The sequence below is a fragment of the Chroicocephalus ridibundus genome, chromosome 2 (assembly GCF_963924245.1).
Source record: "Chroicocephalus ridibundus chromosome 2, bChrRid1.1, whole genome shotgun sequence".
Classification (NCBI taxonomy): Eukaryota; Metazoa; Chordata; class Aves; order Charadriiformes; family Laridae; genus Chroicocephalus; species Chroicocephalus ridibundus.
Genome location: NC_086285.1, coordinates 37,212,068 through 37,229,679, shown reverse-complemented (window position 1 = coordinate 37,229,679; position 17,612 = coordinate 37,212,068). Strand labels below are relative to the sequence as shown.

The following is a 17,612-nucleotide window of genomic DNA, read 5'->3' as shown; positions in this document are numbered from 1 at the left end:
CAAACCAGTATCCAGAGCCTATTTAATAGGCTAATATTAGCCTATTAAAAGTATAGATTTCAGTGGAATTCAATTTGTACTGCCTTCTGGCAGGAGGAGTGGGTTGATAGTTGGAGGGGGTACAAGGAGAGGTGGGAAAACTAATCTTTTGATCTGTTAAGTTGCTTTCTTCTTTAATAACACATACAAATTCATATTTACCATAGAAGTACCTTTTCCTGGTCCTCAGTATTAGTCAGGGTTTTACTGTGGTTATTCGGGGAGAGTCAAAAGCATCAGAACTGCCGAAGATTTCCCAACTTGTAAAACCTTCCTTGCAAGATTCTTCAGGAAAAGAAAGCTTTATACTGTTTTGAACAAACAAAGGTGTTGTCTTTTTGATTTTTAATAAAACATGGAGGAAAACTTGGTTAAGTCAATAAAGGCCCATTTTAGCTTAATTAGCTATTTATTTTCTACCTTAGTACACTCTGTATAATTTTGCAATTCACAGCTGGATATTATAAGCTGTAACATAAAGTAACTTCTAAAACTGTAGTACTAAGTAACTGTGTGTGTAGACCTACCTAGATGCATGGAGTTTCTAGCTTAGTGGTGTTTTAAACAATGGAGTGGTTCTTGTCACAAAAGAGAACACTTCCTGGCTTTAAACATGTTGTCATCTGTTACAGCCCTTGAAGACCAAATTTTTTCATTAACTTGAGGTTTTGGTGACATAATTTTTAAGGTCCTTCAGTATTGTCTTCTGTGGTTTCCCATCTGTGTGGAGGACATACCCAAAACTGCAATGCTAACTACTGCCTGCCACCTTGATCCTTTCTACTACCTCAACTCAGTTTGTGTACTGGCTACAACTCACTTGCACAATAGGAGAAAAGAGGTATTAAGCTCAGGTAACATGTTTACCTTAATTTAGAGGTGTTAATCTAAGATAACATGCTTATCTTAATTTTCATTCTTGTGTTGTCTTTTTTTTCTTCTGTCCTTTTTCTGCTCGCAAACTTGCATTGTAGCAGTAGTTCTCATGGCCTACAGTATAGTTTCCATTAACGTGATTCTAAAAAAAAAAACGTTTGGTTCTTACTTTGGTGGTGCTTAGTTGGGGCATGGAGATAAAAAACTGCCCTTACAGAATGGCTAAGGTTGGAAATCCCGAAGCAATGTGACATGGCACAAGGCTGGCATTGTTGGTTTTGTGCCATCTCTTCTCAGCTTGTCCATAATACAGAGAACTTTTGGGTGCGAGAGAGGTAAGGATGGTGAAATTCAGTGCTGTGGTGATCTCTAACCCAGCCAATACAACTTGCATCAGTTCTTAGTTTGCTGTAAATTAAATTTGAGGACTGATTCAGTCTCTGATTGGGCAAAGGATCATGGGAATGGAAAGCTTGCTTTTGTCTTTTGATTCCCGCTGTCACTCCGCTGCCAAACAGTTTAGTCAAGCCCAGGTATCTGGCCAGTAATTCTGTTCTGCAGTGTAGTTGGAAGCTTAGCTAGGGAAACTCTGTAACTAAGGTAAAGCTCAGGGAAAGTAAGAAATGTCTTAAATTTTATGCAGTAGGAAATGTGCCAACGCAAAGGAACACTTTTAAATTTGTTTAGTTATTTTAAATTGTCTTTTAAATAGTTTAAAAATCATATTGCTGCTGTTTCAGCACTTATTTCTGACATTTGAGTATGAAGGTAGGGAATGATCATCCTGTCTCTATTTTATATTTGTCTCTTTAAGCAGGTTTGTTGCTTTAATTTTTTCTAATGGTTAACCTCTGCAGTTAAGCAGCATAACTTAATGCCATCCTCATCCTCTTTTGTTGCTCAATTGCTTGAGCTTTGAAGAAGCAAATGGGTTTTATGATGTACCCTTTTCATGAGTATGGAGGGGGAAAAGAAGAACGTGATCTCTGATTTACCCCTTCTTGGGAGGAAGGAAGTAATGATTATGTAGTGGGGTTCGAGTGTAAGCTTGATTTGTCACTCATGAACACCGACTCATAGCAAATATTTGTGTTCTCAAAATGTAGTGTCAGATGTATTGACTTTTTGGCACTAGAAGTGAAGATTTCACACTGCTCTGTTAATGAAAATGCCTTTTCAGAAGACCTTTGCTTATTTTAGTGTTTTCAATATATCACAGTCAGGGTCCATGGGACCAACTTAGTGTTTGGCGTCAAGCAGTCCCAAGTTATGGATTACAACTGTATAATCAGTTCCTAAACCTAGTAAGCTAAAATGAAGAAACTATTAATTAGTCATTGTAAACCAGAGCAGTAGGTTTATGCCATCAGAGACACATGTGATTATACAATCTGAGACATTACTTGTGATCATTGCTGTTAAGTCAGTATGTTACATATCCTGGTATATTTTCCAAATTCCTCCCAGCATTTGTTGTTTGCCTCAAGTAGTTAGGGAATTCTTTACTTCTTGTCCACAGAAGTTGTATATAAAGCTGATGTGCTATCAATTTTTTTATTTTTTCCATAGAAAGAATTCTAGGTGCTTTTAATTAGTAAATGAAATGATTTCAAAGTATAAAGTATAAGTAAGATCTGGAATATTTGAAGCTGAAAATACCAGATGTAAGACCAGCATTTTTGAGGACAGTACTAAAGATGATTTTCTAAAGTAATTACTGAAAGTGTTTTGAATAACTTCCATTAAAACATCTTTCAGATTCAAGAACACAACACAGGATTTTTTTCCTTTTGAAGTAGTGAGGATATTTCATTCTTCAAAACAATTTTTTTCAAAGATTGGATCTCAGTGTTGTTAAGAAATTGTATTTTTCACTTGTTTAGCCATTACGTTCTTTTTATATAGACAGTATTTTTGCCCATAATACCTTGCTGATAGGTGAAGTACCAGAATAAGGAGAAGAGGGTGCTATGGGGCTCGCTCAGTTTGCTGTAAATAAAAAGCAATTAAAATAATACAAGAAAAGCAGATATAAACTACCTTTTGGTGTCAAGGAATACTGAGGACTTTTTTTTCTGTCCAAGATGCGTGGTTTTGTTGTCTTGATCACTGCGATTTGGGGTCTACTAAGTGTCTTTGATTATATGCCAGACAGGAAAATCACTGAAAAACACTTCTTTCAACTGGATATTGCTGAATCCCACCTGCTAGGAAATGGAGCTGTGTCTGAGTTCTTTGTCACTCTGGGTTTTGAGGCAGTACTCCTATGGGATTTATATATACCATAGAGTTCCTTCAGTTAGTACTAAATGCTCACAAGATATGGAGTTATGAATCCAGACAACTTTTTGTATTTAAAGACATTGCATCCAGAAGGTGGTTAGGAATTTAATACCTGGACCTCAGCTTCTGTTTGCCACAAGAGCTTGGACTTTATCTTCAATTAATGTAATCCTACATCTAAAAAGGGAACACTTTCTTTCTATTTATGTTAGGTGTCAGCAATGGAAGAGGAGGTAAGACAATCTGGTGTAGCTGAAAAGAATGAGATGCCCATTGAGTGGGAAGTGGCAAGTCTTTGAGAGGAAAGAGAAGGTTGACAAGCTTTTCTGTGTTTCTTGTGAAGTGAATATAAAGTGGTGGTCTGTGAACAACATGAGGCCCATAGCGGTCAAGAAGCCTACTGTCCATGACACATTTCAACCCCTACCCCCCCCATCACACACACGTTTGCAAATATGCAAGTGAGGAGGCCAGTAAAAATGCAATAATAATGGAGTATTCATGTTTTGTCTGACTTGCATGTGAAGGGTATATTCACTGGTTGAACTTGGGGTGGGGTTGTCTACTGAGAAATACTCTTAAAAAGAGTATTCTTTATTTAGTAATATACTTCTGCTGCAGGAAATTTGTTCAGCTATGAAATTCAAAATAGTTAATTACAATATCTACAGTAAATGGAAACTGTGTACTGTTAAGTTTAGTCATTTATTCTTCTCTCTGAACTGCATGCAGGAATTCATAGTTTTCAGACATTTAACTTCATAAGCTTCAGAGTTTACAAGTGGAGAAAATAGAAGTGACCTTCCTGAAATTGTGGTCAACTATAATAATAAATTAAGCGAGTTCATGTTGGAAAACTGTGTTTATCAAAATCTTGGGTTATCAAAGGCTGAATTTTATTTCTGTGTTTCAGAGTTTAAAAAAAAAAAAAACAAAAATACCCTAAAGCCAAATCAAACAAAAAACACCCCACCCTACCAATAAACCAGGAATAGATTGTTAAATCTGCGTTGTCTGTTGGCATTTTGAAGCTTGCTTACTTAAAATTAGAAGGCATCACTTAATAATATCTAAAAAGGAAGTATTTTTAATCGTGCACTTTCATGTTTAAATAACTCTTTTAAAAACTAATTAGCACACAAATCTTTGAAAGGAATTTACTTATTGAAATAAGGTATTGCAAAGTATTGCAAGCTTTCATTGCAAGTACTGATCAATCGTTTTTTATATAATTTTCTGTGCACCGTCACTAAACAATGTTTGACACTATTGATTTGTAAAACCAATCTGATGTGAACAGTATGTGACAGAAGTTATTTGTTCTTAAGAGATAGAATCCTGTCTCAGAAAAGCTTGTCATCCTAGCAAGTAAAAAAATCACACAAAGTAATTTTACTTGTATCATAGTTTTTTCAGTTTTGACTCTGTTTCTGACAGCCTTGTTTATGCAGGCATGTCTTCAATGGGTTATGGACACAAAGTTCCTTCCTTTGAAAGCAAAGTAGTTTTCTTTGGTAGCACTGTTTTTATCTAATTAAGCAGCAGTGCAATAATTCTAATTCAAAGCATTCAGAAGAAATGTCTTGGTATGCGAGATAGTTTATTAACCATAAATTTGAGGAATTGCTGTAGTTTAGCAAGTTCAAAGCAAAATGTCAATTGTATTATGTATATTTATGAAAATAGAAATGTTGGGCTTGCTCTACTGCTTGAGTATAACTGTGATGAATACTATATAGATAGATCAAGGAACCTTTACTTTTTGAATTTGTGACGAATGACTGCATATCAGGCTATTAAAACCATTAGGCAGAGTTTTTTGAGAAACAAGAGCAACCAGAGGTTATACGGTGCCTCAGGCTATCGCTTCTCAACTTTTCTGGTTTCCACGAGGTAGCTATTACAGAACCATAATTTATACAACTGGATTCTCAAATAAGACCCGGCAAGGTGGGCTTTAAAGGCTGAATTAATCACTCTCTTACTGTAGATACAAATCTCTTATTTGAATTTTTCAGCCTTAAGAAAGGCATCAGCATAAATCCTTCTGTATATGTATTTTCCTCTCAGTGTGCTTTTTATCTGCTACTCTCTTTCCTTCCCACTCGCCTCAAAATGGAGAAATTAGCCAAGCAAAATGTTACTAATTAACCAGAGCTTTATGAATTTTGCTGGCTGTATGCATGTATACCTGATTTGTTTGTGTGTTCCAGTGTACAGTGCTTGCAATGGATGTTATATTTAGTTTATGCGTATACAAGGAAGGCAACATAGGAAAAGGCCGCCTGTTCCCTTGTCTAGGCTGCTCTTCCCTGGGCTGGGTAGGAGTCTTTGAAAGCAGCAACTCCTAGGAAAGGAAAATGGTCAGCAGGGTACGGCTTCTGGACCATACAGTGGACCAGGCAGAGAGGGCAAGATGCAGCCCTAAAGTTGAGAGAGGGATGCTCCAGGGAAGTGCAGGCTGCAGGTACACAGATAAGCTGCAGCGAAGGGAAGAACGTTTTCTTAAGAAGCCAGAAAAGACTCAGGAAAGTTTTTGGCAAGGCAGTGAAATTTGAATTGGACAGCAAGGTGGGAGGAAAATTTTCTTATCCAGAAAAAGGGGATGGTTGGCACAGGGGATATTTTGTTTTGATCCTTTTTTTGAAGTCTGCTTTTTCCTAGCAGATCTTGATTTCTTCCACCTGAAAACTCCGAGTTTGTGTTCTAATTAAAGCTAGTTTAAAATCTTGGGAACTTTCAATATCCTTAAGGAAGAGGTTCGAGCACTTCTGTCTTTGGTTTGTGGAAGGGTTTTGTCTTAGCAGGCTGCAACCATTATTCTGTCCTTAAATCTTGAAGGCAACAGTGAGTAAAACTGGCAATTAAAGGAAGGAATCTCATTTTCAAAACAAAGCCACTGCCTACAGAAAAGCCTCTGGATCCTAGCATGCATGAGTGTCATCCTTCCACCGATCCAAAATATACTAACTGAAACTATACTTGCTTCCATACCTGTCTCAAATTTATTTCCTTAAGAAGTGAGGCATCTCTATTACTAAATGTTGAATAGCGGTCTCACATAATTCAATAAACAGAATTTCAAGATGGATACGATTTTGTCATAGTTTCCATAAGGGTCATGAGACCCAGTTTCTGGTTAAACTGCCTAACTCAGCCCTAGTAAGTGGTGGTTCCTATAGTGCGTGGTGTGGGCCTCTGGTGTGTCCCTGGCATCACAGCTGGGCAATCCAAAGTACCGGCTGCGAGGGAATTCAAGTACTGTAGGAATCTGGGGGCTCTGGAGTTTTCTGAGATGCCGCTGTATGTCAATCCCACCATAACATGGTGAGCTGCTTGGGGAGCAGCTGTCATCTCCAGCTTATGAACTATTTCCAGATCCCTGCTGTCCTGCCTCATCTCTCTGAGCTGCATCGCTGTATGTGGCATGTAGGGCTAGTAAGATCCAGAGTTGCTAGTCCCACTGTGGACCTAATGTATGAGAATGGTGGAACAGGACAGTATTTGTAGAAATGAATGGGGAATACTACCCAAAACACGGTATGTGTAAGCAGTCTGCGTTGCAGCTGTAATTTTCCTGCTTATTTCTGATTTAACTTGATTTTTCTTTACTAGTGAATCATAACAAGAATATTTACATTTGCTTTATTTAATTATTTAAGCTGGAGAGAGGATTTAGTATAGCTGACATAATTTAATTTGATGGCATGGGCCATAAACAGTGGAAAGAGGCAGTGGTGTGGGTTTGCTACTTTTCATGAAAGTACCCAAAGGGTGAAAGCTGCTGAATTTTTTTTTTTGTCAATGTGCAGTTAATGATCAACACAGAGAATGCAAAAATGTCTTGGTAGAACATTTTTTAAAAAGTTATAAGAGAAGCATCTGGGAGCCAGACTTTTCTTGTGGAAACATGCCAGCGACTGTATTGTGTTTCCTTTCACTAAAGTGAACTACGCTGAAATGCCTTGTCTTCTGTCCCTTTTTCGAGTAAGTTCATTTCTGGAATCAGACTATAAATTTGAATACTTTTACCCTGCAGATTATTAAAGGATATTATGTGGTTTAAACAAGATGCTTTCTTTATGAATCCTATGTATGTAAATATTATGTCAAGTCACATTTGTCACAATTAGGGATACGTAGTTTTCAGAAATGGCTTTTAAATTTCAATCTTGCTGCTGATCAACAAGTATGGGAAACTTTACTTGACATTTACAGACTTCTTTTCTGTGTATCATATAAATTTAAGCCTGAGAAATATAACCCCTGCACATGGTTGTCAAATAACACTGCAGTACAGAGTTATACAGTATAGATTAGTTAATTGAATATTTGATCGCTAGATGTGTTTACATAGAGAACTATTTATATTTTCTATGTAGATTTTAATAGCCACCACATTTATTCTAGCAAAACATTTTAATAATAAGGTTTATAAAATGTCATGTTGAACACTTAGACTATTTACATAACGAAGAGCTATTATGGGTTGAGAGAACAAACAAATTTATTTTAGTTACAGTGAATTCACATAAATCTTTATTATATTTATATATAAGAATGTACTTATGTGCATGCCACACGTATTTAGGCAAGCAATCTCTAGCGCAAATTCCTGTGAACCTACAATACAACCACAGAATCAACTTCAAAATAATTTTTTGTTTTGTCCCTTTGAGCTACAAATTTGCATTCTGTCCAATAATTGCAACTACTTTTTTGGGAAGATGTGAGAGGAGACAGAGGAAGGAGCATTTTTTGTTAATCAGCTAAGGAATCAGATGAGCTTGTAGAAACATTTAAACCCCAGAAACTTCCCTTTACATTCTTGAGGCCTGTTAAGAGCAGTATCTTAAAATACTTTATTCCTTCTTAAAATGTTTAAGCGTGGTTTTAGGTAAGATGCCTTTTGCCTTGATTTTGCATGCCAAATTTGAGGCTTTAGGAACATTTTTAGAAAGTGGAGCCAAAGTTGTGCTTCTTTTTGGAAGCTAACATGGAAGTGGAAGTTGTTATCTAATCTTTTGATCAAAAAAATATAGGCAAGATTTTAAAAAGTGCCTAGTCAAACTTAAGGAGTTTGTAAGGAGCTGGATTCTGAAGTCGCTTATGAAATTCTCACCTTGTTTGTTGGCCCATCAATTAATCTTTTGTTTTCTGAGTTTAATATATTCTGACCAGTTCACTCAGCATATAGCATTAGACAATTCCAAGAAACTTGATTTCTGAAAACAAATCCTGGAAATAGTGACTTTAATTGTGAATACAAAGTGCCTGTGAATATAAAAATGGAAAAAGAATGAATGAGTTTCTAGAAGTAGATCTCTCTGTAATTTCTTTTATTCTTCATTATAATTATTGTGTGCATATCCACGATTGAACTTGCTTGTGATGACCTTTATCTTTTCTCTTGAGAAGAATTACTATCATCAGGTCTTTCTTCATGAGGAAATAAAAAGGTCAGCGCAAACCCCATCCCTTATTTCTATGCAGTGCACATTGCACTTTGGCATATTTGTATTGAATTTTATTAATAATAATTAGATCATTTTGTTAGTGTTCCAAAATTAGACATTCTAAATGTTCTTTTCTGGTATGTACTCCTGCTTTTCCTGCCTTTTTTCTACCTCCTCTCCTCTGAAGCTTGCTATTGGTGTAACTAATATTTTACATACTTCTGCTCCTCCTAATCCTGTCAGACTAGCTGATTTTTTTCCTTCTTTAACCTTAAATTGGCAAACTTTTAATTCTTTTGTGTTTGTCTAAGAAAAAAGAGAATGTAGAGAATGTAAAGTTGTTGCTTTTTAAATTTATTTATTGGAGATTTTAAATTATTTGTTGTTTGGAAGACTAGTGCGAGGAACTGCACAACTAAGTTGATTCAGCTGTCACTCTAAACTTTACTGGAGGTTGCTCATTTGCAAGGAGAGCTCCAAGCAGGCACTCCAAGCATGAAGCTGAGTTCATGAAATCTAAATATATTCATAACTAAACTCGGAATGGCCTGTACCTCTGTGGATTATTCAGTTATCCTAATGAATATATTCTGTTCTGTCTATTCAGGTGATCGAGCATGTTTTTCCTCCCATTGTGATACTTCACTCTTAAAGCCTGAAGGGCCTTATGAAGCCCTGGAAACAGCAACTTTCATACTAACAGCCCTGTGTGTTTGTTAAATGAACAAAATCTGTGGGGTCTAAAGGCAATATAGTCTTTATACGAATTGGTTGTGTCTACAGAAAGGGGCAAGGGCAGGGAAGCAAGGATACTGGGACACTTGGTACTGGGGAAAGGAAAGAAAAAGAAAGAGGAAAGGTGCTAACATATATTCAGGTGTCAACAAGTAGGGAAAGTAAGTAAAGCAAAGCATGCTTCTACATTTCCTGAAAACTTGGTAATATTATGCACAGTAGAGTGAGAAGATCCACTTTGCAACAGCTGTGGACGACCTTGCCAACAATACTCAACTTTCTGTCTTGTGTCAGAGCAACTGTGTTCCTCTAAGGACAGAGATGTGTTCTTTGATCACTTAGTCTTTGCACATTCTGCCCTAAAACATTATAAAAAATACTTTCTGCTAGAAAAATCTTTTGTTCCTTTTTTTTTCCAATAAACAAGTGAGAAGTCATATAGTATCTTCCTGCTTTTAAAAACATGTTTTTTCAATCCATTGCCCTAGTATAGTTCATGTGGATGGGTCTGTGTGCGATAATATAGGAGAAATGCAGTGTCTTTTTCACAGATGTATTTAGAGATTTTGTTTCTCAAACACTTCTCCAAACTTACTCATTTCTCTCTAGTACTTCAGTCTGTTATTATTCTTCATAGCAATAGTTATATGATCCAAACAACATTCTTCCGCAAAGACCAGAGAATGGCAGCCGTTAAGTGTGTTTTTTATTTGCCCCTCATGGGACTGGGATTTTTTTTTTGTATACTTCACTCTTCAGTTTAGTAAATGCTGTAACTCCAAAATGCTTTTGCTAGGAAGGGAATGTTATATCTGCTTTTTGGTTTTGATTAAGCCAAACCATAACATATGCTTAGATTCACTGGGTGGTGTCACAGGAAGGTTGTTTTAAGAGAGATTTTTTTTTTTTTCTCCAGAAAATGGCTAAGTGACATTTCAGGACTCCAGTATCACTTCCTTTCCTTCTCACCTCCTCTTCCTGCAGCATTGATCCTGAATTACTTTATAACAAAATCTACTAATCTTTTCTGTGAGGACGAAGAGGTAACTTTTCCAAGGCCTTCTCAATAGGAAGCAGTACTTCACTTTTCGCTGAGATGGCTGGTTTGGTTATTCAGGCTGCTTACACAATTAGAAATAATGGTGGCACACAGTAGCACCTTTTCAAGATACAAGAACTGGAGCTGAGGGGTGAAAAACATGCAGGATTTCTCAAGGAATTCAGAAAACCTCACATCTGGAGACTTGGCAAGATCTGGACAAAACTGAGTCATTCGAGCTAATCCTGTCCTATAAAGTCATTAACTTCAGCTGTCTCATATGCGAACTATTAAAATGCACAGACCCCTATAAACTGCTGCTGAATAGCTTAGTATGGAGTACCAAAAGCAGCCAAATTTTGTTTCCTAGAAACTTGATCAAACTTTCAGAGTTAAAGCAGGGTGTTAGACTAAGCAATTTCCACAGGTCACTTCTCTCCCAAAGTATTTCATGATTCTAGCTTTTTCACTTTGTACAGCCAATGCTATTTATTCGAGGCCATTGGGGGGTCAGTAGCTTGTCAATAGCAATAACAGGCTTCTGTTACTGTCCACTGGTAGGACGGAGCGGTGTGTATACTCAACCTTGGTTACTTTGGAAGTTAAATAATGGTTGTTTTGAAAGAGCCTATTAAAACTTGCACAAAAAAAGTGTTAGTTGGGGGTCCCATCCAGTTTATCTGGTAGTATATTTTAATGAAAACCTTTGCCTCCATAGAATCATAGAATAGTTCAGGTTGGAAGGGATCTTTAAATGTTATCTAGTCCAACCTCCCCTGCAGCGAGCAGGGACATCTTCAACTAGATCCGGTGGCTCAGAGCCCCATCCAACCTGACCTTAAATGATTTCAGGGATGGGGCATCTACCACCTCTCTGGGCAGCCTCTTCCAGTGTTTCACCATGCTCATGGTAAAGAAATTTCTTCCTTCTATCTAGTCTAAATCTACCCTCTTTTAGTTTAAAGCCATTACCCCTTGTCCTATTGCAACAGGCCCTGCTATAAAGTTTTTCCCCATCTTCCCGGTAGGCCCCCTTTAAGTACTGAAAGGTCGCAATAAGGTCTTCCTGAAGCTTTCTCTTCTCTAGGCTGAACTCATCCTGTCCTCAAAGGAGAGGGGCTCTATCCCTCTGATTATTTTTGTGGTCCTCCTCTGGACCTGCTCCAACAGGTCCATCTATGTCCTGTGCTGAGGGCTCCAGAGCTGGATGCAGAACCACCTTGGAATCAGATGTGGATCACCTGTGTTGGAAGGAATTGGGTCTAGGAATTGGCATGGGTTCTGTCCTCAACTAAAAAGAAATCATCTAAGTGTGCATAATATTTTTCATTAAAATGTATTTTTATATACAACATATATAACCTGGAGATCTCTTTCTGTATTCTGCTTGAATGCAATTCTGTATTGTCTGCTTCCCATTGTATTTCTGAGCATGGTGGTGACCTTTTATTCAAATGCAGCTTCTGATTATACTTTGATGTTACCTCCTCTACAATCCCAGTGTTCTGCCTGTGTCTGGGTGACCCATTTCTGTGTGTGTCTCCTCTGCCTATGTTGTAGAAATCGTTTTTTTCACTCAAGCTTGTCATGCAGGAATATAAATTCTCTGTTTGAGCCATTGGGTGGTAACTAGCTGACCCACAGAAGTAGGAATAAAATAAGAATTGTCCTCTCTTCTATCATGGTAAGAAATTCTTATGTTTATAATCCCTTCTGTAAATAGCAACCAGTTTGTGTCCCATTTCTGTCGTCCTGGAGGCATCCTGGTACAGTCAGATGGAGCTTTAATAAAATAATGGTCTGTCTCCTCCTCTCTGCGGCTTCCCAGATCTCACACCGTAGCTAGAGAATAGCACCTTCAGCAGCTTTTTCCAAGCTGTTTCATTTGTTTACAGAGTGCACCAGAGTGCTACTGGGAATGCAGGGTGAATTGTGTCTAAATCTTCCAGTCATCTGCAATGCCCAGGAGGAACTGGTGGAAAGGGACAGATCTGTGGGAATATTGGAGGATTATCAAAGCTAGAGTTTTGCTTCTTGGATTTGGACATCTCTCTCTACAGAATGAGTGGATCCGAGTCTAAAGAAGAGGCCAGAAAGGAAAGTCCCTGCCATTATAAGTACACACACCAAGTCAAATAAGCCTAGGATTGAGCAATGCATGGAGGATTTCTGCGATATCAATCTGCTTAAGCTAAAACCCCGCAAGAGTTTGGATGAAGTGTATAGGCATGTACAGGTGTGTATATAGTGAGAATACTGCAGAGGACCCCCTTCCCATGGCTTGGGAGTACTGTCCTCTCCTAAGGTAGCCTGCTGGCCCTGCATAAATTCTTATTCCTTTGACCCCAGATAGTCTGTAGCCCTCACTACTAACACTAGCAGAGGGTGTTAGTTTGGCCAAATTATAAAAAGTATTTTATTCTTAAATTTTGCATGTTTATTGTTCCTTCTTTGGAATTCCCAAATGCTTCTCTAAAGAAATAATCGTGTTTATAAAAAAAGCCAGTTCTCACTAATTTTTTTTTAAAAATTACATAGCTGGATTGATTTATGTTCCTTATTAGAGTAATAACCTATCTGTTATAGGGTTAGGTCAATTCATAAAACTATAAATCTGAGAGAGAAAAGGTCTTGATTCTTTCCCACAGTAAGCATTTATTCATGTTTGAAAGTTCTTGTTTACATTTGTGCAGAGTAATTATTTGGTATGAGAAAAGCATTGCGGAGGAATAATACTCTTGGTGTTACCATGCCATTGTATCTTTTACTTTTTCTTGCACAAAGCAGTATAGACCCACGATGTTCAGTGTCAGCAGAGTTCTTCCTGTACACACCTTGTTTGCACTCGTCTGTCATCCCTGCTGAGTACAATAATAGAGACACTGTGATTTTTTTTTTAATTGATTATTTAATAATAGAAGTATTTTTGTGGGGGTCTGTCTTACAAGACCTGTTTGTGTGCTTATAACCTTCTGACACCACAGTGAGATTTCAAATGAAGATATATTAATGTGCATTACAGGCGTGTGATTGCTTGTATCCTTATGAAATAAGATGAAAAATTAGTTCACTGCAGTAGTTTTTATCTGAACTGATCAAAACATCTTCCAATGATTATTCTAACAATATGTGATTGGAATAACAACTTTACATGTTGTACAGTTCCATGCTGCAGCTGAGAGGCATGTAAATACAAGCTGCTTATTTGCAAGAAGCTTCCAGATTTGCAATATGATTGCTATGGAAACCACACAATGAAAACCGTATAACCATCTGTGTGGTTTGGTAGATTTTGCTGCATAGCTGAGCTGTTTTTGTTTACTGTTATTAAAGTGTTGAATAGAATATATTAACCCACAAACTGGGATTATCCAAGGTATAAACTAGTATTGTGCAATGACAATGTGTCAGAGGCTAGAAGACACTAGAATACCAATGAATAATGGCATTAAATTTTAGAGTCTAATGTAAAAAGATGGTTAAGTAATGTGTTAGTAGAGGAAACTGCTAAGTTTATGCATATTTATTATGAAGATACCACATTCCATTGAAGGAATGCACTGTTCAAGCCAAACTCTTATCCATTTTATACTGAAATAATCTGACTTTTTCCCCCCTTCCCCCTTAAGAAAAAGAAATTGAAAGAAAAATAATCAATGTGTTAATGTAAAAATCTCAGCTAGTGTAGAATACATTGTTCACTTTTTAAATTGTGTGATTATTTTTCTGTTTTTTCTTCAGACTGCAAATTAAATAAATAAATTATTTTCAACAGCTTTCATGGACTAACTGAAAAAACCCCTAAACAAATATAGTTCGTTCCTTGTTGCATTGTCACCACAAGAATTTTGTAGGTTGTTTGCCATTACAGTTTCTGAGTACCAGCAGAGTATGGAAAATAACCTGTATCTCAAGGGTTCTTTGGATCAACAGCTCTAGAAGACTTCAGTGGTCTGATTGGTGTTGATTAGTCTCATTTTGACATAGTGAGAAGGTGGAGAGTATTTTTTCACTACAGGGGGAGCGATAGCATAAAGAAGAGATCCAGAGGAAACATTTTACCAGATTATTTTAAAGGTCTACATGACTTGTCTTACACACTATCTTAGTAATACAGAAGGACTTCTGCTATATTTTTTATTTTAATTTTTTATCTTTTGACTGTATTCCATGTTGCAACACAAATTTGAGTATGTTGCATCTGATGATAACTGTAATTCCTGGGGTAATTGAGGTTGCTGTGTTTAAAGGACATCTCCAGCACATAGTTATTGCTTCAGGACATAATACCGTAAAACACTAGTAAGAACCATAGGTTCTTTTTTAACACCCAAAGCCAAGCTCGTTACATCTGCTCCACTGTGAGCATGATTGCATTAGCAAGTAGTGTGGACTTTTTGCAACAGATTCATAAAGTACAAGTTTGTGCCGAGGACCTGATGTTTGCACTGTGCATGTTTCAGAAGGGTTCCCTGTGGAGTCACTTTAGTCTGGTTCCATGACTGAATGCCCATTAGCAGCTGGACCATGTTCAGTGTGCTTCTGGAGTGCCTTTTCCAGTCTAATTGCACCTGAAAGTTTGTCCTGTCCGTGACAACTCTGTAGTGCAAAGCAAAGTGTGATAAGTGGGGATGGTTGGCATCCAAACCAATATGCTCATATGGACAGCCTTTGTTTGAATTTGGGACCTTTTCAGTATTCAAATAACCTCGGTTCAGACACTTTCTCATCTTCAGATATGGATCTGGTGAACTCCTGTGTCTAGGAAATACATTTTTCAGGAAGGGGAATGCATATGTTCTAATTTTTTCCTTGAAACCGCAGTGCAATCTACATGTATTCAACTGTACCTTATGAAAAAATCTCTTCAAACCTCCTCTGCTGTTTTACTTCAGTTGAAATACCCTCTATTAAATTCAGTCCTCAGTTTAAGCTAGTCTGATGACCATGACAGTGATAGAGTTAAAATCCACAGTACATTCAACACATCAATTGATGTAGGTCCAAGCATTCAGTAACATGTAATATCAACATTTTTTTAACCAGTATATAATTCTCTGTGTGTTGGATGAAACTAAGTTGTTCTGGGAAAAGGGAGCAATCCTAGAAAATGTTTCTGACAATGGGATAGTACTACCTGTGAGTGGTGTAGTAGTGGTAGGGGAGCCACAGAATGACAGTGCCTCCTAGTGCTCCGGACAGCACATAGAGATGTATTTTTGCCATTTATGCTCCAAATGGGAGTGCTTAAAATAAACAAATGAGTGTACTTGGAAATGTGCAACAAGTGTTATGCCAAGTTGGGGAACACGTTTGAATGCAGTAAATAGTTTAGAGTGTTTTGTGTTGTACCACAGCTTCAGATTTTCCCCATTCTATTGTTTGGTTGTGGTTTTGTTTTTTCTTCTGTCTTGGCTTAAATAATAGTTTATATTCATCTCAACCAGATTTTTAGCTAGTGAAGAGTCATAGAGCAAAAACTCTTGCTGGCTTAGTAGGGCAGAATTTCAAAGCTCTTTGTAGAGTGAACCTCATGATGTAATTGTAATATTTGTAGGACTGCGTATATATGTTAGTAGCAATTATGCATACTCATTTCAACAGGTCTACTCTTGTGCTTTAAACATCTGTTTTAATGTTTGCAGGAACAGTCTTGTGGATAGATTAAATTTTTACAAGGCTAAAAATCCTTTGAACTGTTGGTATAAAATTCACTTTGTCAAAGTAGATAGGCAATTACATAAAAGTTGCACGATAAGGAACATTTTAAAAGCTGTGAGTTCTGTACCTGTTGTCTGTCATTAATAAAATATCAAAATTAGCTGCTGAAATGTGTGCCTTAAAAAGAAGCATGAATATCTGTATAAGATGTGATGAGTAGCAAAGCCAAATAGTTTAAATATATTAAAAGTCCAGTTCTTGTCTGAGAAGTGGGTTTATCAATATAGCTTTTCCTCATTCAGTACAGCAGCTTTGTCAGTTTTGATATACTGTAAAGGCCAAGATAAATCTGTTTCTACTTTCTTATGAACCTAAAGAAAGAATACAGCTAAAACCCCTCATAGTTTGTTCCATTTTTCTGCGTCATCAACAGACTGTGAAATGTGAGGAGCAGATCATATGTCCCTGTGTTGAGTGGAGTGGGGATTTACTAAAGTGAGGGTGTGGGGATGAGAGAGTTCCCCGTCGGTGCAGGACAAGGAGCACGGAGCACGTCTTTCGAAATTGCCTGTGGGGATTTCAGAGCGATCCAAGCCTGCTAGCCAGAAAACATGCTTCAGAGCTGATCACTGCCAGGCTTTCTTTTTTCTTGTTTCCTAAACTTGCACTAAGTTATTTGATACGGTCTGGCTTGCTTAAAACCGTGGTCAGGCGCAGGAGGCAGGGGCACTGAATGCACAGCATCTGTAGTGGCTGTGGTCCCATCATGCAGGTGTCCAGCCAGTGTGTGTGTCTGACAGTGTTGAAGGTAAGATGTCCTCTGCCTTCTCTCAAGGCATGTCCGTATGTCCATACTTCTCTTAAGGACTTCTGAATTCTTGCATGGGCTGGGGATACTTTTTCAATCCTCAGTTTCCCTTTCTTTGTCCCGGCAAGAAATGTACGTAGCAGAATAGAAGCCTCGTTCTAATTGTCTCAGAATGACTGAAAAACAGCAGAACCGCAGCATTACCGCACTCGGAGCAGAGTGAAAAGGGAAACAGATGTTCACAACTGAGATTTTGAAAGAAAACTCTTGGAGTGTTTGGATGGGTGGGGGAAACCACAGAAATAACAACGTTCCAACTTCTGTATGAATGCAAAATAGTAAACAGGGCTTATGATCTGGAAATGTAGAGTGTGACTTTCAGAATGATGTGGGCTGTAATTCCTGTCAGCTGAGGTGTCCCTTCAGAGTTTCATTTGCAGTTATGTGTTTTGCAGAAGAACGTGTTCCTTCAAAGGCTGAAGTGTCAAGAAAACTGAGCCAGGAGAAAGTTACCACTGTTTCAGGTAATTAAAATCTTTCCTCTTTATTTTGTGTATGCACTTTCTTTTTACCTTTGTTTTCTTGTCTCTTCCCTTTGCTGTTTTAAAATAATGTTTTCGTAGCTCTGTAAAGCTGTCTTTTTCAGCTGGGTATTTGATGGCAGCAAAACTGCTTAGCACCACTTAGGATGCATGAAAACCACTTGAGAAGGATT

General features: G+C 37.6%; 1 protein-coding gene across 1 annotated transcript in view; it reads left to right on the top strand.

Moving 5' to 3' along the window:
* SKAP2 (src kinase associated phosphoprotein 2) overlaps nucleotides 1–17,612 on the top strand; it is a 122,154-nt gene that overhangs the window by 85,489 nt on the left and 19,053 nt on the right. The window contains exon 10 of the mRNA XM_063325056.1: nucleotides 17,353–17,421. Within this exon, the coding sequence (XP_063181126.1) occupies nucleotides 17,353–17,421 (69 nt within the window). The remainder of the gene's footprint in view (nucleotides 1–17,352; nucleotides 17,422–17,612) is intronic.